The 17,810-nt window shown below is 59.8% G+C and overlaps 1 protein-coding gene across 9 annotated transcripts in view; it reads right to left on the bottom strand.

Moving 5' to 3' along the window:
- DYSF (dysferlin) overlaps positions 1-17,810 on the bottom strand; it is a 107,430-nt gene that overhangs the window by 71,445 nt on the left and 18,175 nt on the right. For all 9 annotated transcript variants that reach the window (XR_008576832.1, XM_054823720.1, XM_054823724.1 and 6 more), the window contains 11 exons: positions 17,302-17,479; positions 16,522-16,646; positions 16,164-16,270; positions 11,185-11,377; positions 9,719-9,874; positions 8,573-8,704; positions 8,013-8,179; positions 7,287-7,401; positions 7,050-7,155; positions 6,262-6,404; positions 5,150-5,323 (listed from right to left, as the gene is read on the bottom strand). Coding sequence is in view for 8 of the 9 variants with exons in the window: in XM_054823720.1 (XP_054679695.1) it covers positions 5,150-5,323; positions 6,262-6,404; positions 7,050-7,155; positions 7,287-7,401; positions 8,013-8,179; positions 8,573-8,704; positions 9,719-9,874; positions 11,185-11,377; positions 16,164-16,270; positions 16,522-16,646; positions 17,302-17,479 (1,596 nt within the window). In the remaining variant the exon portion in view is untranslated. The remainder of the gene's footprint in view (positions 1-5,149; positions 5,324-6,261; positions 6,405-7,049; positions 7,156-7,286; positions 7,402-8,012; positions 8,180-8,572; positions 8,705-9,718; positions 9,875-11,184; positions 11,378-16,163; positions 16,271-16,521; positions 16,647-17,301; positions 17,480-17,810) is intronic.

Raw genomic sequence — 17,810 nt, 5'->3', positions numbered from 1 at the left:
CACTGCCCTCCCTTCCTCGCCCCCCGCCGGGGCTGAACAGCTCCTCAGTTCTTTTTATCACCTTTCTCTGCCCACCAGTCCCCCCCAGTCCCCCCCAAGCCGACCTGCGCCCGCTGCCAGCCTGGGGAAGGGCACCGGGGGAGACCAGGGGCCGAGACAGACAGGATTGCTCTCGGAATCCCTCCGCAAGGGCTCGGGCACCCCCAGTCTGTCCATCACAGGGAAGTGGGGGTGCTCCTCATGCCCCACCACACCACCGAAAGCACACCTTGGAGGGGACAAGCCGGAAAGCACGGCTGGTGCAGAGCCAAAGCTGGGGTGTAAGCACTGGCAGAAACAGGCAAGATTTTCCAACCTGGCACGGAAAACCCAGAGCTCTCCGTCGGCCAAAGGCTTCCCTCGGCTGAGTTTTGGAGGAGGACGGGAGGAAATGGGGCTTGCAGGGTGGGAGGGCTGCTCACAGCGGAACCGCCGGGCTTTCCATCAGAAACCGGAGAGCTCGGCTCCGGGCTTCCCAGAAATCGGACCGAGGGCAGAGAGGTGCCCGGGGGGGTCCCGCCATGTCCCGTGGCCCTTCTCTTTGAATGACTGTCAGCCACGAGCGAGCTGCCAAGTGGCAGGTCCCAAAAAAGCCGGGATGCGCCGTCGCAGAGAGGGAAACCCGGAACAAGCTGGTATGATGGAGGCGATGGCCGAGCCAGCGAGGCCGAGGGAAAGGAAGGCTGCCCGGCTTGTGCAGGGGATGCACAGGGGAAATCCAGGCAGAAAGAGAGGAAACAACACGGGAGAGCTGCGAGCGGCAGCGTTACGCTGGCTCCGCGTTTGGGCTATGGGTGGGAGCGCAAAAAGCCTTCTGCATCACCAACCTCTTGGGCTCAAGCCCCCCTTTAGTCAGCTGGGGCCCACGGTGAGAAGCAACAAGCGCCTGGCGCTGTGTGGGTGCCCCCGGGGGCAGAGGGGGGTGCCGAGCCGCCGGCGATGGAGAGGGCAGGGTCCCCACGGCAAGGGCAACGGGGGACCCGGAGCCGCTTTGCCCGGGGCACTCGTGGGCTCACCACGGGTCTGCTCCCCAGAAGCCTGCCCTGAGCCACCGGGGGACGGTCCCAGGACGGGGGTGGCTGCAGGAAGGCTCCGAGGACTGCCAGAAAACCAGGGCGCACCGGGAAGGCGACAGCCGCCATGCTTCCACGTGGGAGAGCCCGGGGCTGTGGGCAGCGGGAGAGAGCAGGTGAATCGGGGGGAGCAGCACCCAAGGCAGCTCGACCCACCCCAAATTCATCAGGATAACTGCAGCCGAAAACCCAGCACCACGCGGCAGCACCACAAGCCCTCGCAGCAGCATGTGGCCCGGCTTCGGGCAGCACCGCCCTGCGAGCAGCCGCACTGCCCAGCCCCGACGCTGCTCCCCATGGGAGGGGGATCGAGGAATGTCCCCCCCTTCCCCATTGTCTGGGGTCAGGGGAAGGATGGAGCACGTGTGAGCAGTGAAATAAAAGTCTTCGAGCAAAAGTAGGGGTGAGCATGTGCTTGGGGAGAGCAAGCATGCACAAGAAATCATGCACGCGTGTGCACGCAAGTGCGTGTGGGTCTGGGGGTGGTCGTGATGCAGCGGAGCTTGGCGAGGGGCACATGTTGGGGTGCAACCAGCCCCCCAGCTCTTCCTGCTGCAGGGAGCCAGGATGGCTGGGAGCGGACGCTCACACCCCACAGGGTCCATCCGAACAGATGCTGAGCTCACCCTGCAAAGGTGCTGAGCCCCACGCCACGGCCCTGGGGCTGCAGCTGGGAGGATCTGCGGGAACGGCACCGCCGGCGTGAGATTTTTTTGGGGGAAGCCTCTGCCAAGGAGTCCCCAGCTCCTGCCAAACCCCCCTCAGCAGCCGGGCAGCCCCCCGGGACTCTGCTTCCCAGCTGCTCCCGGCCCTGGGCCACCCCGGCCCCGAGGCGTCGGGGTTCAGCTTGGCTTAACAGCACCGATGGCTCAGCTCGGTGAGGCCGGAGCGATGCCCGCGCAGCATCCCCGGGAAGAGGGAGGCCCAGAAACCCCGAGCACCGTCTGTACGTTCCTGCATCCAAGACACATTCCTGCTGGTGGTGTTTGGTATTATCCTCCTGCTGGAAGCCAGCCCTTCCCAATAGCTCGGGGAATGAGCACTCGGGGTGTTGGCTTGTTCTGTCGGACTTTGCACTTTAATCCTCCCTCCGCTTCGGTCTCCCTGCACCGCCGTACGGCTCCTTTGCTGGACGGGCTCCGGGCTACCCATGCCACAACCGCAAAACTGCACAAATGCCTCTTGCGGAGAAGGCGGCAGATAACGGGAACGGGATGGAGCAGACAGGAGGGGAGGCTCGGGCAGGCGGTGGCGTGCCAGCGGCAGCCCTGGCCCCAGGCCTGGGTAAAATCTGAGCTGGGGGATGCTCCAGGCTCCCTCTCCTGACAGCATCTTTGTTCTGCTTCAGTGTGATCAGAGCTGGCGGCAGCGGCTGCCGCCCCACACGGGTGCCCTGCTCGGGCTCTGCATCCCTGACGCCTCAGGCTTCAAAAGCTGCCTCCCTCTGCCTGCCTTAAAAAAGCGTTGGAAACAGATACAGCAGAAAATCAGCGCCCGCCCTTCCCAGCCCTCAGCACCCACTCGTGTTTTCCCATCCTCTGCGTCGCTTCACCCCCCGACCCTGATCCAGCTCTGCGGCATCGCGCCGAGTCCCTCCTCCCGCTTGCGGCTCCAGCGGATGGAGGGGTCGACGCTGCGCAGGTCCGGAGGGTCTGGGGTCGCTGGATGGGAGACGCTATGTAAATTTAGGTATTATTTTGGGATGGAGCATCCTGGAAAAGTATGTAAGTCATTCAAGCGAGAGAGGAGAGCTGGAAATGCATGAAGCTGCAAAAGCAGAAAGCACGGCAAGATCATTTATAAAGCAATCCGCAGAAAACCAAGCAACCACAGAAAACGCAGCCAGTAACCCCAAAATATGAGGGCGCCGAAGCGAGCCAGTGACCTACTGCGGAGGGGAATTCGGCGAGCAGAGCCCCAGGGGCTGGTCCTGCACCCGCCGGGCTGCCGGCAGGCAGAGCCAGGGCTGCGGAGGGATTCACCTGCCGCTCTCCCAGGCTGCTCCCTCCCAAGCTGTCACCCCGTGGGGACAGCACCCCCCAAAATCTCCGTGCCTGAAGTAAACATGACTCCTTGCCGGACAGCATCGCCCTGCCCGGGCGGTGGTTCAGCTCCCAGGAGCAGCACGGTCCTGCAGCAACAGGACGTGGAGCCCCCCCGGCACCCTGCTGTCACCGAGGGGTTTCCTTCTGGCTGGTATTTCATGGGGGGAGCTTAGGGGGCAGGCACTCGCTTGGCGTAAGGGATGGATGTCTGCGGCGGGGTCGGACGGGACAACAACGACACTCAGGGGAGTGCTTGCCGGGGGAGAGGGAAAAGCAAGGTAAGGCAAGGCATGGCACGCCGAGGCACGGCATGGGACAGCACAACACGGCATGGCATGGCACAGCACGGCACAGCATGCCAAGGCACAGCATGGGACGGCATGACATGGCATGGGAAGGGATGGCATGACATGGCGTGGCGTGGCATGGCACGGCACAGCACGGCACAGCACAGCATGGCACGGCATGGCACAGCACAGCACGGCATGGCACGGCACAGCACGGCAGGGCATGGCATGGCATGGCACAGGACGGCATGGCATGGCATAGCACAGCACGGCACAGCATGGCACGGCACAGCACGGCATGGCATGGCACAGGACGGCATGGCATGGCATAGCACAGCACGGCACAGCATGGCACGGCACAGCACGGCATGGCATGGCACAGCATGGCACAGCATGGCACGGCACGGCACGGCACAGCATGGCATGGCACGGCACGGCACAGCACGGCACGGCAAGTGCTTCTGCTTCTTTTGCTAGACTTTGTGTCAGTTAGAAAATAAGCAAAATAATAAAGTGGATTTGTTACACGTAAACATCATAAAAGTTATGGACGCAACCTTGGCGTAAAGACAAACGAGAGGCTGGGGAGGCTGCTGAGAAGCGGGCACTCCAACGCTGCCACGGCTGAGGAACGCGTGGAAAATAAACGTGCGAAGCAGGTACCGTCCCTCTGAGGGCCTCAGGGGCCGCAGGGCTGGAAGGGGCAGCGCCGGCAGCCTGGGGGGGACACCTAAATCAACCCGGGACCCCCCCTCCCCGCCACCACGTCAGCGTCACCAGGAGCCAGCGGTGGCTCCCGGGCACGTGGCCACTTTGCCATTTTCATGGGGCTTTTTTCTGCTCTTCCCCTTTGCTGCAGCCTCTGCCCCACACGCGTGGGGAGGGAGTTTCCTCCCCGGGCACCCCCCGACAGCCCCCCCCCAGCAGACGGGTCCATCAGCCCCCCCTCCCCAGCCAACCTCACGAACCCATCTCGTTTGCAGGCTAACAAAGGCGAAACGAGGGCACGGCTGAGCCCCTCGGAAAACTGCACGAGCCAGCCGAGACCCCAGGCAGCCCCATCGGAGCCAGGGGAGGGCACGGGGGGTCCTGCACAGCCCCACGGCCGTGCACGCACACGCACACGCGCGTGCGCATGGGCACGCCCCCCCATGTTAGAGGGTTTTCCAGCTAAATCCTCCCCGATCGCCTCTGCCGAGCAGGAGAGGGATGCAATGCCTGGCCCAAAATCAGCGGGCCGCAGGGTGCAGGGGGAGAAGCCAGGGTCCCACTGGCAGCCCCCCCCCGGATGACGCCAGCGTGAGCTCAGCGCTGATGCGTGCGAACGCCGCGGAGCTGCTTCTGGCCCAAAGGGGCCGCTGGGTTCAAACGCTGGACGGAGGGGAGGACAGAGCAGAGGGAGAGGGGGGAAAAAAGCCAAATGGGGGAAAAAAAAATAAATAAAAAGCCCTATAATAGGGGCTTTGTGCTGCTGTGGTTGGTTCTCATTTAGTTATTGGAAAAGCCAAAGGATTATGAAATCCAGTGCAATAAGAGGGCCAGAATATTAACTAAACAAACAGCGGCGGGTGCGGGTGGCAGATAATGAGCAGCAGATAACGAACTTCGCTCCAGGTTCGCTCCCCGGGATGGGACGGAGGGTGGGAACGGACCCCAGCAGGCTCCCCCTCCCAGGCCGCGATGTGGGGGGCAGGCGGGTACCTACCAGGGCCCCCTCCAAGGCAAAGACGGCGGCGGCCCCGGTGCGCTCCAGGGGCTCCATCCTGCGCCTCCAGCGGCGGCGGCGGAAGGTGTCGGTCCGGCGATACTTCAGGTGGAAGCGCCAGCCGAAGAGCGAGGCGTACTCCCAGCCCTCCCCGTCCAGCTCCTCCTGCTTGTGCTGCCGGGCAGGGACACGCCGGGGCTCAGGGGGGGGCTCGGACCCACCACCCCACGGCCCCTCTGCGGGTGACAGTGGTGGGACCCCGGCACAGCCCAAGGGTGGGTTCAGCCTCTTGGAGCTGTTGCTGCTACCGTTGTCCCACCCCGCGTCCTCCCCGTATCTCTCCAGCTTAGCGGGGGATTCAGCCCTCCGTCCAGTCCCTGGGGTGAACCCCACTTGGAGAAGGGTCTGGCTGGGCTGGGGCTGCCTGTGCTGAGCAAGGAGGGGGCCGCATCCTGCCCAGGCCTGGGTAGCACCAATGCCTCCATCTCCCCAGCCTGCCCTTCTCTTTGCCACCACCTCTGATCCCTCCTGGGGCCACCACAGCTCTGCCACCATGGGATGTCCTCTCCAGGGCGTCGGTCACAAACCCATGAGGACCCCAGAGCTGTGTCACCTCTCTGTGACACTTGCTTCCCTTTGCAAATGGGGTGGCAGGGGTTCCCCATGCTTGCCATCCACAATTATCTCGAAAAAGTGCTGGAAAGGGAGGAAGGTGTCTTGGGGAACTTGCTGGGGGAGGGAAGAGCAGCAGCGCTGCGGTGGCATTTGCAGTCCAATTGCACCACCTAGAGGGAAGCAGGACTGGGACAAGGGACAGACTGGGGACCTCTGCCAGCCCCGGTCCCCCGAGCTGCTTCGTGGCACTGGTGGAGGTCCCGGTCCCACCCCACAGCCCAACCAAGCACCCCTGGAGTGATCTCCACCTCTGGGAGACGTTGACCCCCACGGAGGAAACCACGGAGGCTGCTGCTGTTCCAGCACAGAGACCAGGGCCACCAGGCTCCAAAGCACAGCAGGTCTCTGCAGAAGACCAAGCACCTCCGCCTCTGCACAGAGAGACAGGGACACGGCCTCAACCCACTCTCATCCTCTTCTCCCTGGCCCCATCCTACCTTCCTCATGGTCTCCATCTGCGCGAGGTCCCTCCGGCGCAGCCGCACCCAGCGCCGTCGCCGGTTGGTGTGGTACATCTTCTCAGCCGGCACCCAGGCCTTGGGCTTGCGGTCCGGTGGGATGGTGATGCCGTACTCCCAGCCTCGGAGAGAAGGGGACACCTGGGTGAAGGAGGGAGAAGAGCCCCCCCCCACCTTGCCTCCCACCAGGGACCTCTCTTCACATAGGTCCAGGCTGGAACAGCTTTAATAGCAAAGGTTTGTCCAGACACAACGCGCTGTCCCAGTTTGCTGGTCCACGCAGATAAGGACCTACTCGTGCTGCTACCCAGTGGAGGTGTCCCACTGGGAATGTCCAGGTGAGGGACTCATGGTGTCCCACCCACCCTTGGCTCAAAGTCACAGCCTGAGGACTCTCCTCTCTGTCCTTCCTTCCTCAGGCAACCCCAATGCTTGTGACCACCTTGGATGCTCTCTGGCCCGATGTTTTCGATCGCTCTTTCACCAGAAGACAGGTAAGATCTTCCAGAAGCACAGCCTGGCCTTTCCCCAGCAGCACGGGAAGCGCTGCCTTTGTGGCTGCCCACCCCACTGCCCCTGCCTCGGCCAGAGCAAGGGGGAGAGGGTACCCCCAGGGCCTGACCCCCCTCTCCAATGGGGTGGCTCACACAGCCACGAAGGACATGTCGTCATCCCCGGTGCTGGATGGGACCGTGGAAGGAAATGCCACGATGGGCAGAGTAAAGGCGATGAAAACAGGATGGATGCCCAAAACTGCTTTCTGATACCTTTTTCATCCACAGCTCTGTTGAGGTCCGTGTCCCACTCCACATCTTCCCATTTCCAGCCCGGAGGACACTCAATCTCATCCTTATGCAGGACCTTCTCCCCATTCTGTGGGACACAGGGGTGTTTTCAACCAAACGGTGCCCAGCAGATGCCTAAACCTCCCGTGAGCGCCCGGGGGCCTCCTGCCGCTGCAGCCCGTGGTGGTGCTCAGCCCAGGGTGTCCGCTTCACCCTTACCACGTCGGTGTAGGCATCGGTCATGTGGATCCACTGGCCTCCAGGCAGCCGGACCTGGTTCTCAAACACCTCCTCCACGAAGCTCAAGTGCCCGGCGTCCACGTCGTGCAGCAACCTGCACCCCAGGGAGATGCACGGCGTCAGGGGCTCCCCCATCCTGCCCCCCCAGCCCTGCACGGGCAGCAGCACGGCCTCGTGCCCTCCCTCCTCTCGTGGCCAGCCACACCACCCCAGCACACGCTTTGCCTCCTGAACCTCTTCCACCCCAGACGCACCATGCAAAGCTCCCACCAGACCTCAGCAACCCTCAGGTGAAGCCCAAACCACAGGCTGTAAGTCCAATGCAAGAAGACGGCAGAGCTGTGCTGAGCATCCACCATGCCCTCCCACCCCTCAGTGCCCCGCTGGGATCCCACCTCCAAAGCTCCTCAGCGTGGGGCTTGCACAGGGCACCCCGGTGAGCTGGGTGCTGGGGCCATCATGTCCGTGAGCGGCTGTGCAGCACCGACCACCCCAGGGACATCACCCAGCACAGAGACAACGCATGTTGCGTTATCGCTGGTGCCTACCAAGGACGGGGCAGGCAGGCGAGGAACCCCCATGGCACCCCAGACATCCATCCAGCTTTCCGGGTGACCTTGCCACCAGCTTAGTATCTGCTCAGGTTTTTGGGGTGCCCACAACAAGCCACCCAGGCTCTGCTCTTTGCAGAAAACCATCACTCACGTCTTCTCCGGGCAGATGAACCAGTCCCCGGCCCAGGTCCAGCCCGTGGAGGGGCGGAAGCTGTCCTTGGGCAGCTTGATCTTGCCGGTGACATCTGAGTACTTGGGGTAGGTCAGGCCGGTCGTGCCCCAGTTCCCCACCAGCGCCAGTTTGGTCTGGTTCTCATACTGGGGGGGCAAGAGCAGAGAGGTTTTTGCATTGGAGGCACAAAATCCCATGAGCAATCCTTTTGCAATCCCATGAATAATCCCTTCCTTCCTGGAGCGCCCCATCCTGAGGACAGACCTCCTGGGAAGAGGCTAACCACCCCCCACCAGCCCCTGCCCCATGGGGACCCCCAGATTTCCCCCCCAGCAGGCGGAAGGAGGTGTGAAGCCACGATGCAGCTTTACGACTCATTACCAACCTTCTGCCCAGCCTTTCAGGCTGGATGCTGGTGGAAACGGCTCTTTCCTCTCTTGGTTGGTAGGGGCTGATGCGACCCCCACCTCACCCGCGGTCCAGCCCACCCCCTCCCCTCCACGGCGGAGCGGCTGCCGCGGTCCCTGCCAGATGCTCACGGTTTCGGCAAAGACGGAGAGCTTCCCCTCGGCGTACTGGTTAAACTCCTTCTCATCGACCGACAGCCCGAACCAGAGCTGGACCCGGATCTGGGCCGGGATCCTCGCACCCATCGCCTCCTCCTGGGGGTACTGCCAAAGGTAGAGCGCCGTTAATATATTAACGATATTAATGAGGGATGCTTGGGATGCGAGGCTGGGCGTGGTGGGTACGAAGCCCCCGTAGCCCTGGCCGGGGCTGCGGGGGGGTAGGTGGGACACGGAGCATCCCTGGGAGCTGGGACACCATCCACAGCGTGCAGAGCCCTTTGGGGTGACCTTGAGGAGCTTCAAAGCCCCAGTGGTCAGAGATGCCGCGTCTCGGTGAGGCACCCTTCGAGGCTGGGACACCAGCCCCAGCCAACACACTTCAGCAAAAAGAGAAAGAATAAACAGGGCGATGTCTCGCTGCCCTTTTTCTCTCTCTCAGTCACTTTTCTCCCCCTTCAAGTGATGCTAGTTTTCCATCCAGAGCTGAAGAACAGAAAAAACCCAATATATTTTGGTTCGTCTTTTGCTGCCAGCTGAGCTTGGGGTTTTGGGGTTTATTCAGTTTATTTTATTTCACTTTATTTTTTTAGCGCTTGTTCAGCACTGATTGTCTGCTCCCAAGCTGGCATGCAGCGAAAGGCCAAAGAAATACCATTTGAGATGTGAGAAGCTCAGTAAGTGCCTGGCAGAGGAGGCCGCAGCTTAAATTTCCTGGGGTGGCAGAGGGTCAGGAATTTTGCAAAACATAAAACACCACTAAAAAATTAAAAAATAAATTTTCTTTAAAAAGCTCTATCTGGGCCAAAGTGCACCTATCTTCACTGCCCTGGAACTTGCAGAAAATAGGAAAATATTCACAGGTCGCTGTTGCAGATCCATGCAAAGAGGAGCTGGGTTCTACCAGAAGCACGACCAGGCTCTCACTGTGCAGGAACCAGCTTCAGCAGGGTTGAAACTGGGGTTGAGGGTCCCTGGAGCCCCCCAGGCGCTCGTGGGTTAACACGGCCTGTTGTGTTGGGATTTCAGGTTTCCCTACACAATTTTCTCTCTTTTTTTTAGGGGAAAACGTTTTAAAACTGAATGTCCCACACGCACACACATCAAAAGCCAAGGTACCTTCAGGAAGATGGTTTGCAGCTTCCCGCAGTTCTTGCCGCAGCAGCTGGAGATGTTCCTGGAGAAGAGGACCTCGTGGGCTGGCACACGCGCGTACGCTACACGCTTGTCTCCCTGCAGCATCCAGATCACTATATCGGGCAGGCTGTTTTGGGGCTGGAAAACACAAAAGCCGTAGTGTCCGACCGGGGGGCTCCAAACTACCACATCAGCCGCGGGGGGATGCGGGAGGCTGGAGAGCAGCCGTGCCGGTTCTGGGCTCCCCAGGTCAAGACCAACAGGGAACTACTGGGGAGAGTCCAGCACAGGGCTGCGAGGATGAGGAGGGGCCTGGAGCATCTCTGCTGTGAGGAAAGGCTGAGAGAGCTGGGGCTGCTCAGCCTGGAGAAGAGAAGCCCGAGAGGGGATCTCATCAACACTTATCAATATCTAAAGGGTGGGTGTCAAGAGGAAGGGGCCAGACTCTTCTCAGTGGTGCCCAGCGACAGGACAAGGGGCAATGGGCACACACTGGAGCACAGGAAGTTCCATCTCAACGTGAGGAAAAACTTCTTCCCTCTGCGGGTGACCGAGCCCTGGGACAGGCTGCCCAGAGAGGTTGTGGAGTCTCCTTCTCTGGAGAGATTCCAAACCCGCCTGGACGTGATCCTGTGCGACCTGCTCTGGGTGATCCTGCTCTAGCAGGGGGTTGGACCAGATGATCTCTGCCAACCCCACCAGTCTGGGATTCTGTGATTCTGTGCCCCGAGTCCCACTGCCCACCCAAGCCCATGGAGTGAGACCAGTCGACCCAAACCCCATCTCAGCAGCTCTGGATCCCATCTGGGTCTGGCCAGGGCAGAGCGGTCCCACGTTTGCCCAAGCCCTGCCCTCCGCAGCCAGCCCTGGTCATAGAATCCCAGAACCCCAGCCTGGTTTGGGTGGGCAGGGACCTCCCAGCCCACCCAGTGCCACCCCTGCCATGGGCAGGGACACCCTCCACCAGCCCAGGTTGCCCAAAGCCCCATCCAACCTGGCCTTGAACCCTGCCAGGGAGCCAGGGGCAGCCACAGCTCCTCTGGGCACCCTGTGCCAGGGCCTCAGCACCCTCACAGGGAAGGATTTCTGCCTCACATCTCATCTAAACCGACCCTCCTTCAGTTTAAACCCGTTCCCCTTGGCCTGTCGCTACACCCCCTGATGAACAGTCCCTCGCCAGCTTTCCTGCAGGCCCCTGGTCGCTACAGCAGCTGGGGCTGAGGGTCTGCTGGCCGTGCCGTAAAGCTCTGCCACGGACCAGGCCACACCTCACAGCCGGCTGCCAAACCCGGTGCGTTCCCCACCCAGTTCACATCACCGCTGGGTGGGCCGCGGGCGCGACCCTGCCATGGGGGGCCAGGACTCTGCCTGCGAGAGCGGCGTCCTCTCTGCATCCCGCCGCGCCGCCGGGTGAAAAGCAGCCCCTGCCACCATTGCGGCAGCATTACCTCCTCTGCCATGGCCTTCAGCCTGCAGAGCCAGTCCTCTGCCTGCTCCAGGGCTGCCGACAGGCTCGAGTCTTCGTGCTTGAGCTTCAGGGCTGCCTTCACTATCTGCTCCAGGTTGGTGCTGCGAAACCGGTACATGTTCTGGTCCAGGTGGGTGCTGGCCGGCTTCCCCAGGACGTCGGGCAAGGTCAGGCTGTGGGGACGGGCAGAGAAATGGCGTTAGCAGCTCGCTCACCCTCTCGTGGAGTCTTGTTGTCTTCTTTTATTATTTTTTTTCCTCCTTTTCAGCTAGTTTCCAAAGAATTGACAAGCCACCGAAGATACACTTGGGGAACATGGCAACGCCAAGAGCAAAGGAGCTTCAAACCGCACTTGCAGCCCCCACGCGTCACCCGCAGCACCAGGACGGAGCCCCGGCTGAGCCGCGCACACCACGCCATGTGCACATTTTAATATAAATTGATTCAAGCTGCTGGATGAATGTTTCAGGAGTCCGGGAGGATCTTCACTGTGCTGAGCCGTTCAGAGGATTTCCTGTAAAATGCAGTGATTTATGGTGCTGCCCGTTACTAATGCCCTTCTTGCTCCCAGCTCCCGACCCGTGGCCCCCCGCCAGCCGCAGCGTCCCCTCCCTCGGGCTGGGATCGGGCTCCGTGAGCCCCGTTTTAATTGCACGATAAATAAAAAGGACAACATCTCTTGCCCAGCTCTGCTCATCGAGATGTGCCGTGGGCAGATGCCCGCGGTGGTACCTGCCGGGATGGCGTCGGTGCCGGTTGTCTCAGGTTAATAACGTGGATTCCTTTAACGAGAGGCTTAGGGAGAAATTTAGGGGGAAATTCAGTTCTTTCATTCCTCTTGCAGAGAATTGGGTTTGCTGCTTTTTCCAAAAGGCGACGGAGCACCACGCATGTTGCTAATTAGCCCCATCGTTCAGTAGCATCCTGTGCGAGGAGCTAAATTAAAAGCCCGTGTTGGGGTCGCAGCCCAAGCCCCCCACGGTCAGACCGATCACGCTCCGTGAACTGGGTTTCGTGTGTCCACGCTTCGTTCGTGTATTTATCACGAGGGAGCTGCTAATGAGCTGACCTCCAACGTGTTTCCCGCGGCTTGCTTTGTCACTGCTGCGCGGGAAGGACACTGCTCACCTAACCTAGCAAACACCACTGCGTGGCCAAAACTAGGACGAACTTCAATATCCTCGCAGGAACAGGGGAAAAAAAAAGGAGGAAAAAAACCCCACCTAAATATACTCACTGCAGTTGAATTTAATTTCAGAAAGATAAACTATAAAACTACGCAAAAAGGAGGAAATGTGTTAAAAGAGCTGTGAAAAGGAGCAGCAGAAAGGGTTAAATCCCATCGGCAGCATGGAAATGGTTTGAAGACACCTTGTTCCTGGCGATACGTGCCGCGCGTCAGACACCCGTAACAACCGCAACGGATAAATGAAGTTAAATTGTGCTCAAGTGGGAAAATCATAGAACTGTAGAATCATAGAATCTTAAGGTTGGAAAAGACCTCTAAGATCATCAAGTCCAACTGTCAACCCAACACCACCATGTCTACTAAACCATGTCCCGAAGTGCCACGTCTACACACTTTTTGAACACCTCCAGGGATGGGGACTCCACCACCTCTCTGGGCAGCCTGTTCCAATGCCTGACCACTCTGTCGGTGAAGAAATTTTCCCTGATATCCAACCTAAACCTCCCGTGACACAACTTGAGGCTGTTTCCTCTTGTCCTATCACTTGTTACTTGGGAGAAGGGACCAACCCCACCTCACTACACCCTCCTTTCAGGGAGTTGTAGAGAGCCATCAGGTCTCCCCTCAGCCTCCTCTTCTCCAGGCTCAACAACCCCAGGTCCCTCAGCCGCTCCTCACCAGACTTGTGCTCCAGGTGGAGCACATTTTCCAAATGGAAGAGACCACGGACTCCACCAAAAGAAATGTAAAAATACCAGGTAGTAGTTAAAAAAATGCAAGAAGATGGAGGCACTCCAATTAGAAGCCTAAAACCTAAAGAACTATCCCTGTTCAGGTGGATAAACGACACGAGGAACATGTGCTGGTGAGCCAGAGCTGGAAGCAGCATTTTTCATAGAAAAAAAAGCTGGGAACGGGGAGGACACCAGGGCAGAGCCCCTCATCAGGGTCCGTCCTGCCGCGGGAGGAGAGGACTGGGAGGAAACCAGTCAAGCAGCAAATCATTTGCAATTCAGGTAGGAAAGGGTTGGACGGTTGGGTGGGATCTGCAGCTTCACGCTTAACATTGTCTCAGGTGAGAGGATGGGAAGGAGCAACGTGATGGCAACCTCAGAGAGACCCGGGAGGATCTGGGGCAACCCAAGATCAGCAAGTCTGACTCTTGCATCCAACAAACTAGCAGCAACCACAACCAAGACGAGAAGAACAGGGAGTTGGACAAGCCAGACCCGAGGGGGTCACCGGCAGAGGGATGCTGGGTCATGCAGGGGTGTCACCATCCCCTGAAGACCTTGCTGGGGTGCTGGGACAGCCAGCTGGGCTCCCCGGCAGCCCGTGGTGGGGTCCCTCCCCAAGAGCTCTGCCACCCTGGAGCAAGAGGGTGGTCATCTCCTGGGCAAAGAGGTGGTCATAGGGCAGGCGGCAGAAGGTGGGAGCGTTGAGTTCATGCGTAGCGATGGGTCCTGCGCTGGCTGTTACCACTCCAGGCACAAATTATCAGGAAAAAGCCAAAGGGCTGAACTGAGACTATCACTGTGCCAGCACATGAACGCTTGGTGCATCCTCGCGTGAACGTTGTGCTTCCAGCTGGGGAAAGATGCGACAGGATTGGACAAAGTACGAGGAAGACCAAAAGGACGGTCAAAAACATGGACCCTCTTCTGCAGCAGGGCCTCTCCGGCCACCCCTGCACATTTTGTCCCCCAGCTCCGGCAGGGAACGGCGGAGGGGTCGATTCACAGCAGCTCTCTTCCAAGCTCCAGCACGGAGCAATCCTCACACCACGGGAGACAGGCCAGGAGCAGAGGGACAAAACCCACCCTTCGGGTCGGTGCTGCCACCCGTCAGCTCCAAGGAGCTGCAGGAGCCACCTGCATCCACCTGCGATTCAAGGTCTGGCGTTGCCACGACTCGTCTTTCCCTAACTTTGTCCCTTTGTGTGCTGCTTCCAATTCTGCTCTCCCCCAGAGAGCAGCCGCCTGCCATCTCGTCGTGCCAAGGTCTGGAAAACAGACGTGGACAAGGCGGTGCCGGCAGCACGTCGCTGTGTTCCTACTGGGGACGGGAGATGGGGAGACCCCCGCTCCTGCTGGGACCCTTTCACCGGAGAGGTCCAGAAGAGGATGGGGAAGCACTGGAGAGTGGCGGGGGGTTGTCCCATCCCTCCGAAATCCGGATGCAAAGGAGCTCTGCCCTGGCTGAGCACAGAGACCAGGCTTTGGCAGCATCACGGACAGGTCCGGTGGCACGGCTCAGCTCGTCCCCCCAAGGGCAGAGCACGTGGAGGGGTGCGAAACCCCTCGAAAAGCCATCGGGGCTGTTCCAGCTGCCCCCACCGCGGGTACCACCCTCGCCAGCCAGCCCCGGTCCCTGCGCCAAGCCCTGGCAGAGGCGGAGGAGCTGCATCCCGTGGGAGCCGAGCACAGAGCGGGGCTGGGAGCCAGCGGGAACCACGGCCTTGGCACGTCCCACGGCCACATTTTTCCCCTCCCAATTAATTGAATTTGTTTTGGAGAGCACAGCATCTCTGGAAAACCCAAAGCCGTGGCACATCCCCCCCGGTCCCGTCCCACGTACCCAGGGGGGTATCGAGAGCCCGTCGGTCGGCTCTGACCTTCCCAGCAGAGCCAGCGGGCGCGGGGGGCGACACACGTCTCCTTTATGAGGCTCAAAAGCAAAGAAATAGGGAGGTTGTAAGTACATGTGCGCGGGTTTTTAAGCGTGTCCTCCAGGAGGTCTGCGGAGCAGGGTCAGCTCATTCAAGATCTCCTTGCTCGAGGGAAGGAGGTGTCTGGTCCCACACGGGTGTCACAGGAGGGTCCAGAGGGGCTGCACCCCCCCCGTGCCCGCGGTGCCTCCAAGCAAGGGTTTGCCAGGGCTAAAACCACATCAGCGATCCCACAGTTGCCCTTCCCCAAATTGGTGGCGTGGAGCTGCTGCCGGAGAGTCGTGTGGTCGGGCACGGGACGGGACTCGGAGATCACCTTCACGGGCATACCTGAAGGGGATCCACGGCCCAAAGACCCTGGTGAGGTCAGTCCCTGAAACACCTTCCTGAGGGCTGAGCTGTCCTTGGGATAAAACACCACGGTCATACCGCAGCGATGCTCCCCGGAGAGGGTCCTCGTCCCCACAAAGCGCAATCCAGCCCAAAAAACAAAACAAACAACCCAGGCTACATGGAGGGAAAGCCCGTGGCACCCTGCCAGCCTCCCCTGAACAAATGTCCAAGCGCTCGGAAAGGCAAAGTGGCAGCAGATAGTGGTGGTGCTGCCCACAGGGGACAGCGGGATGGCTGTGCCATCCAGCCCCGAAACATCCCCGTCCCCCCGGACCAGCCGTCGGACGCACAACACCCACACACAGCCGACCAACCCCTTTGGGTGCTCTGCATGGGTGACTCCTACCCAACGCACGCAAGACTCAACTGGGAAGCCCCACCGGTGGCTCCTGACCCCACAAGCCCCACCGTCCTTCTGGCTGGGCTGGGCTGGCTCCGGCTCCTGCCCCAACACAATGCCGCTCATTCAGGTGAGCCACGCTGCAGCCCTTGCACCAAGGCTGGAAATTTATGACTTGCCTTAAATGTCACCTTTTCAACTCCATGCCTTGGCTCAGCAACCTTTGAAGCAAACATTAGCAAATGACCGGCGTTTTTCAGAGAGAAAAAAAAAAAAAAGGAAAAAAAAAAGTTGTCCCTTCCAAGATAAATAAGTGCTCTTGCAATAAACGGCATGAAAAGGCTCACAGTCAAAACTGGCAGAAAATACCTGCAGTCAGCGATGATGTCATCCATCAGCTGGGCACCCAGGGCATCCAGCTCACTCGGTGAGCGGTTGGCCTTGAGAGCAAGGTGGACCTTCTCCAGGTTTGCTTCCTGCACGGTGGGGAAGAGGAGCTGCACAGTGGGGACCCCCCTGGCACCCCGCTCCACCCCACATCCAAGACCCTCCCAACGAGTGCTCCCCATGATCAGAAACTCCAGCCTGGGTCCCACCAGGGCTCTGCACAAGAGTCATCAAACCCCAGACCTGGCCCAGCCTGAAGATGGCCTCTGTCCCCTCCCTGTCCCCCCAGGCAGGATGCAGAAAGGAGGTGGACAATGCTCCTTGCCACCGTGGCACTCACCAGCCTGTCTGCTGCATGGTGGAGAAGGTTTTGGGCATCAGTCCGATAGCTGATATCTTCCCAGTAGGATGACAACACCACCACGGGCTTCACGTTGCCCCAGGGCAGGTAGTAATACTGACAACCTGGAGGGCACAGCACGCTGCTGAGCTCCCGATATCGGGATGATGGGGGACCCCACTCCTCAGGAGCAGAGCTAAGGGGAGCCGTGCAGCGTTTGGCCTTGGGCAGAAGCCCATCTCTGGGGCTCTTTTGGGGCAGGAGGATGGGCATTATGTTCCCCAAACCCATGTGCAACAGAGCAAAGCACGCCAAGGTCCAAAGGGACGTGCATCAACCTCCATGGCTGCAGCAGCTCCTGCAGAGCAGTGAGGGCAGAAACCAGCAGAACAACCCCTGTGGGGTGAGGACACCTCACACCAGAGCAAGAGCCCCACAGGAGCCGGGGAAAGGCCACCCCAAAGCACCAGCTCTTCCCTGAAGAACAACGGGCACTGTTAGCACCCAGTGCTGCCCAAAACCCACTCTGAGTCAGCACAGAGCTACAAGTAGTCCAGGCTTCCTCAATCCTCCCCAGTCACATATTCCTCTCTCACACCATGGTTGAGGTGGGCAAGGAGCTCTGGAGGTCATCTGGTCCTATCCCTGCTCAAGCAGGGTCACCTTGAGCAGGTTGTCCAGGACCATGTCCAGTTGGGTTTTGAGTATCTCCAAGGATGGAGACTGCACCCGCTCCCTGGGCAGCCCGTCCCAGCGCTCGGTCACCCTCGTGTTGCTCACCATCAAAGACGGCCCGGCTGTACTGCGTGGTGGAGGCCAAGGGCAGGCAGGTGTTGTCAAATTTGTTGCCGTAGTTGCCGATGCTGACCTCAAACTGGATGGCATCGTCCACGTCTTGGAGCATGGTGGCCGAGTAGAAGGCAGCAAAGAGGGAGTACTTCCGACGGCGCAGGTACTTCTGCAACAGGCATGGGACCGTGTCCACAGAGGAGACGCCAACACCGCTCTCCTACACACAGACCCTCTGCTACCCCGGCACACACCAGCTCGGCGAGGCCCCCAAGATGGAAAAGTTTATTGCAGGGAAGAAAAGCATACGCTGCAGCAAGGGAATTTGGGGTGAGAGACTTAGAAAAACCAGACGAAGGAGAAGGCTAGAACTTTCCATAAAAAATGCAGTTTAGACCGAAAGAAACGAGCAAAAGCAGCACATCTGCAATAGCACCTGAGTTGAGGCAAATGTTCCACCCCTCCATGTTCACCATGATCTTCTCACTACCATGCAGCAG

The sequence above is a fragment of the Grus americana genome, chromosome 4 (assembly GCF_028858705.1).
Source record: "Grus americana isolate bGruAme1 chromosome 4, bGruAme1.mat, whole genome shotgun sequence".
Taxonomy (NCBI): Eukaryota; Metazoa; Chordata; class Aves; order Gruiformes; family Gruidae; genus Grus; species Grus americana.
Note: the sequence above shows the minus strand (reverse complement) of the source record. Positions and strands in the feature narration are given on the sequence as shown.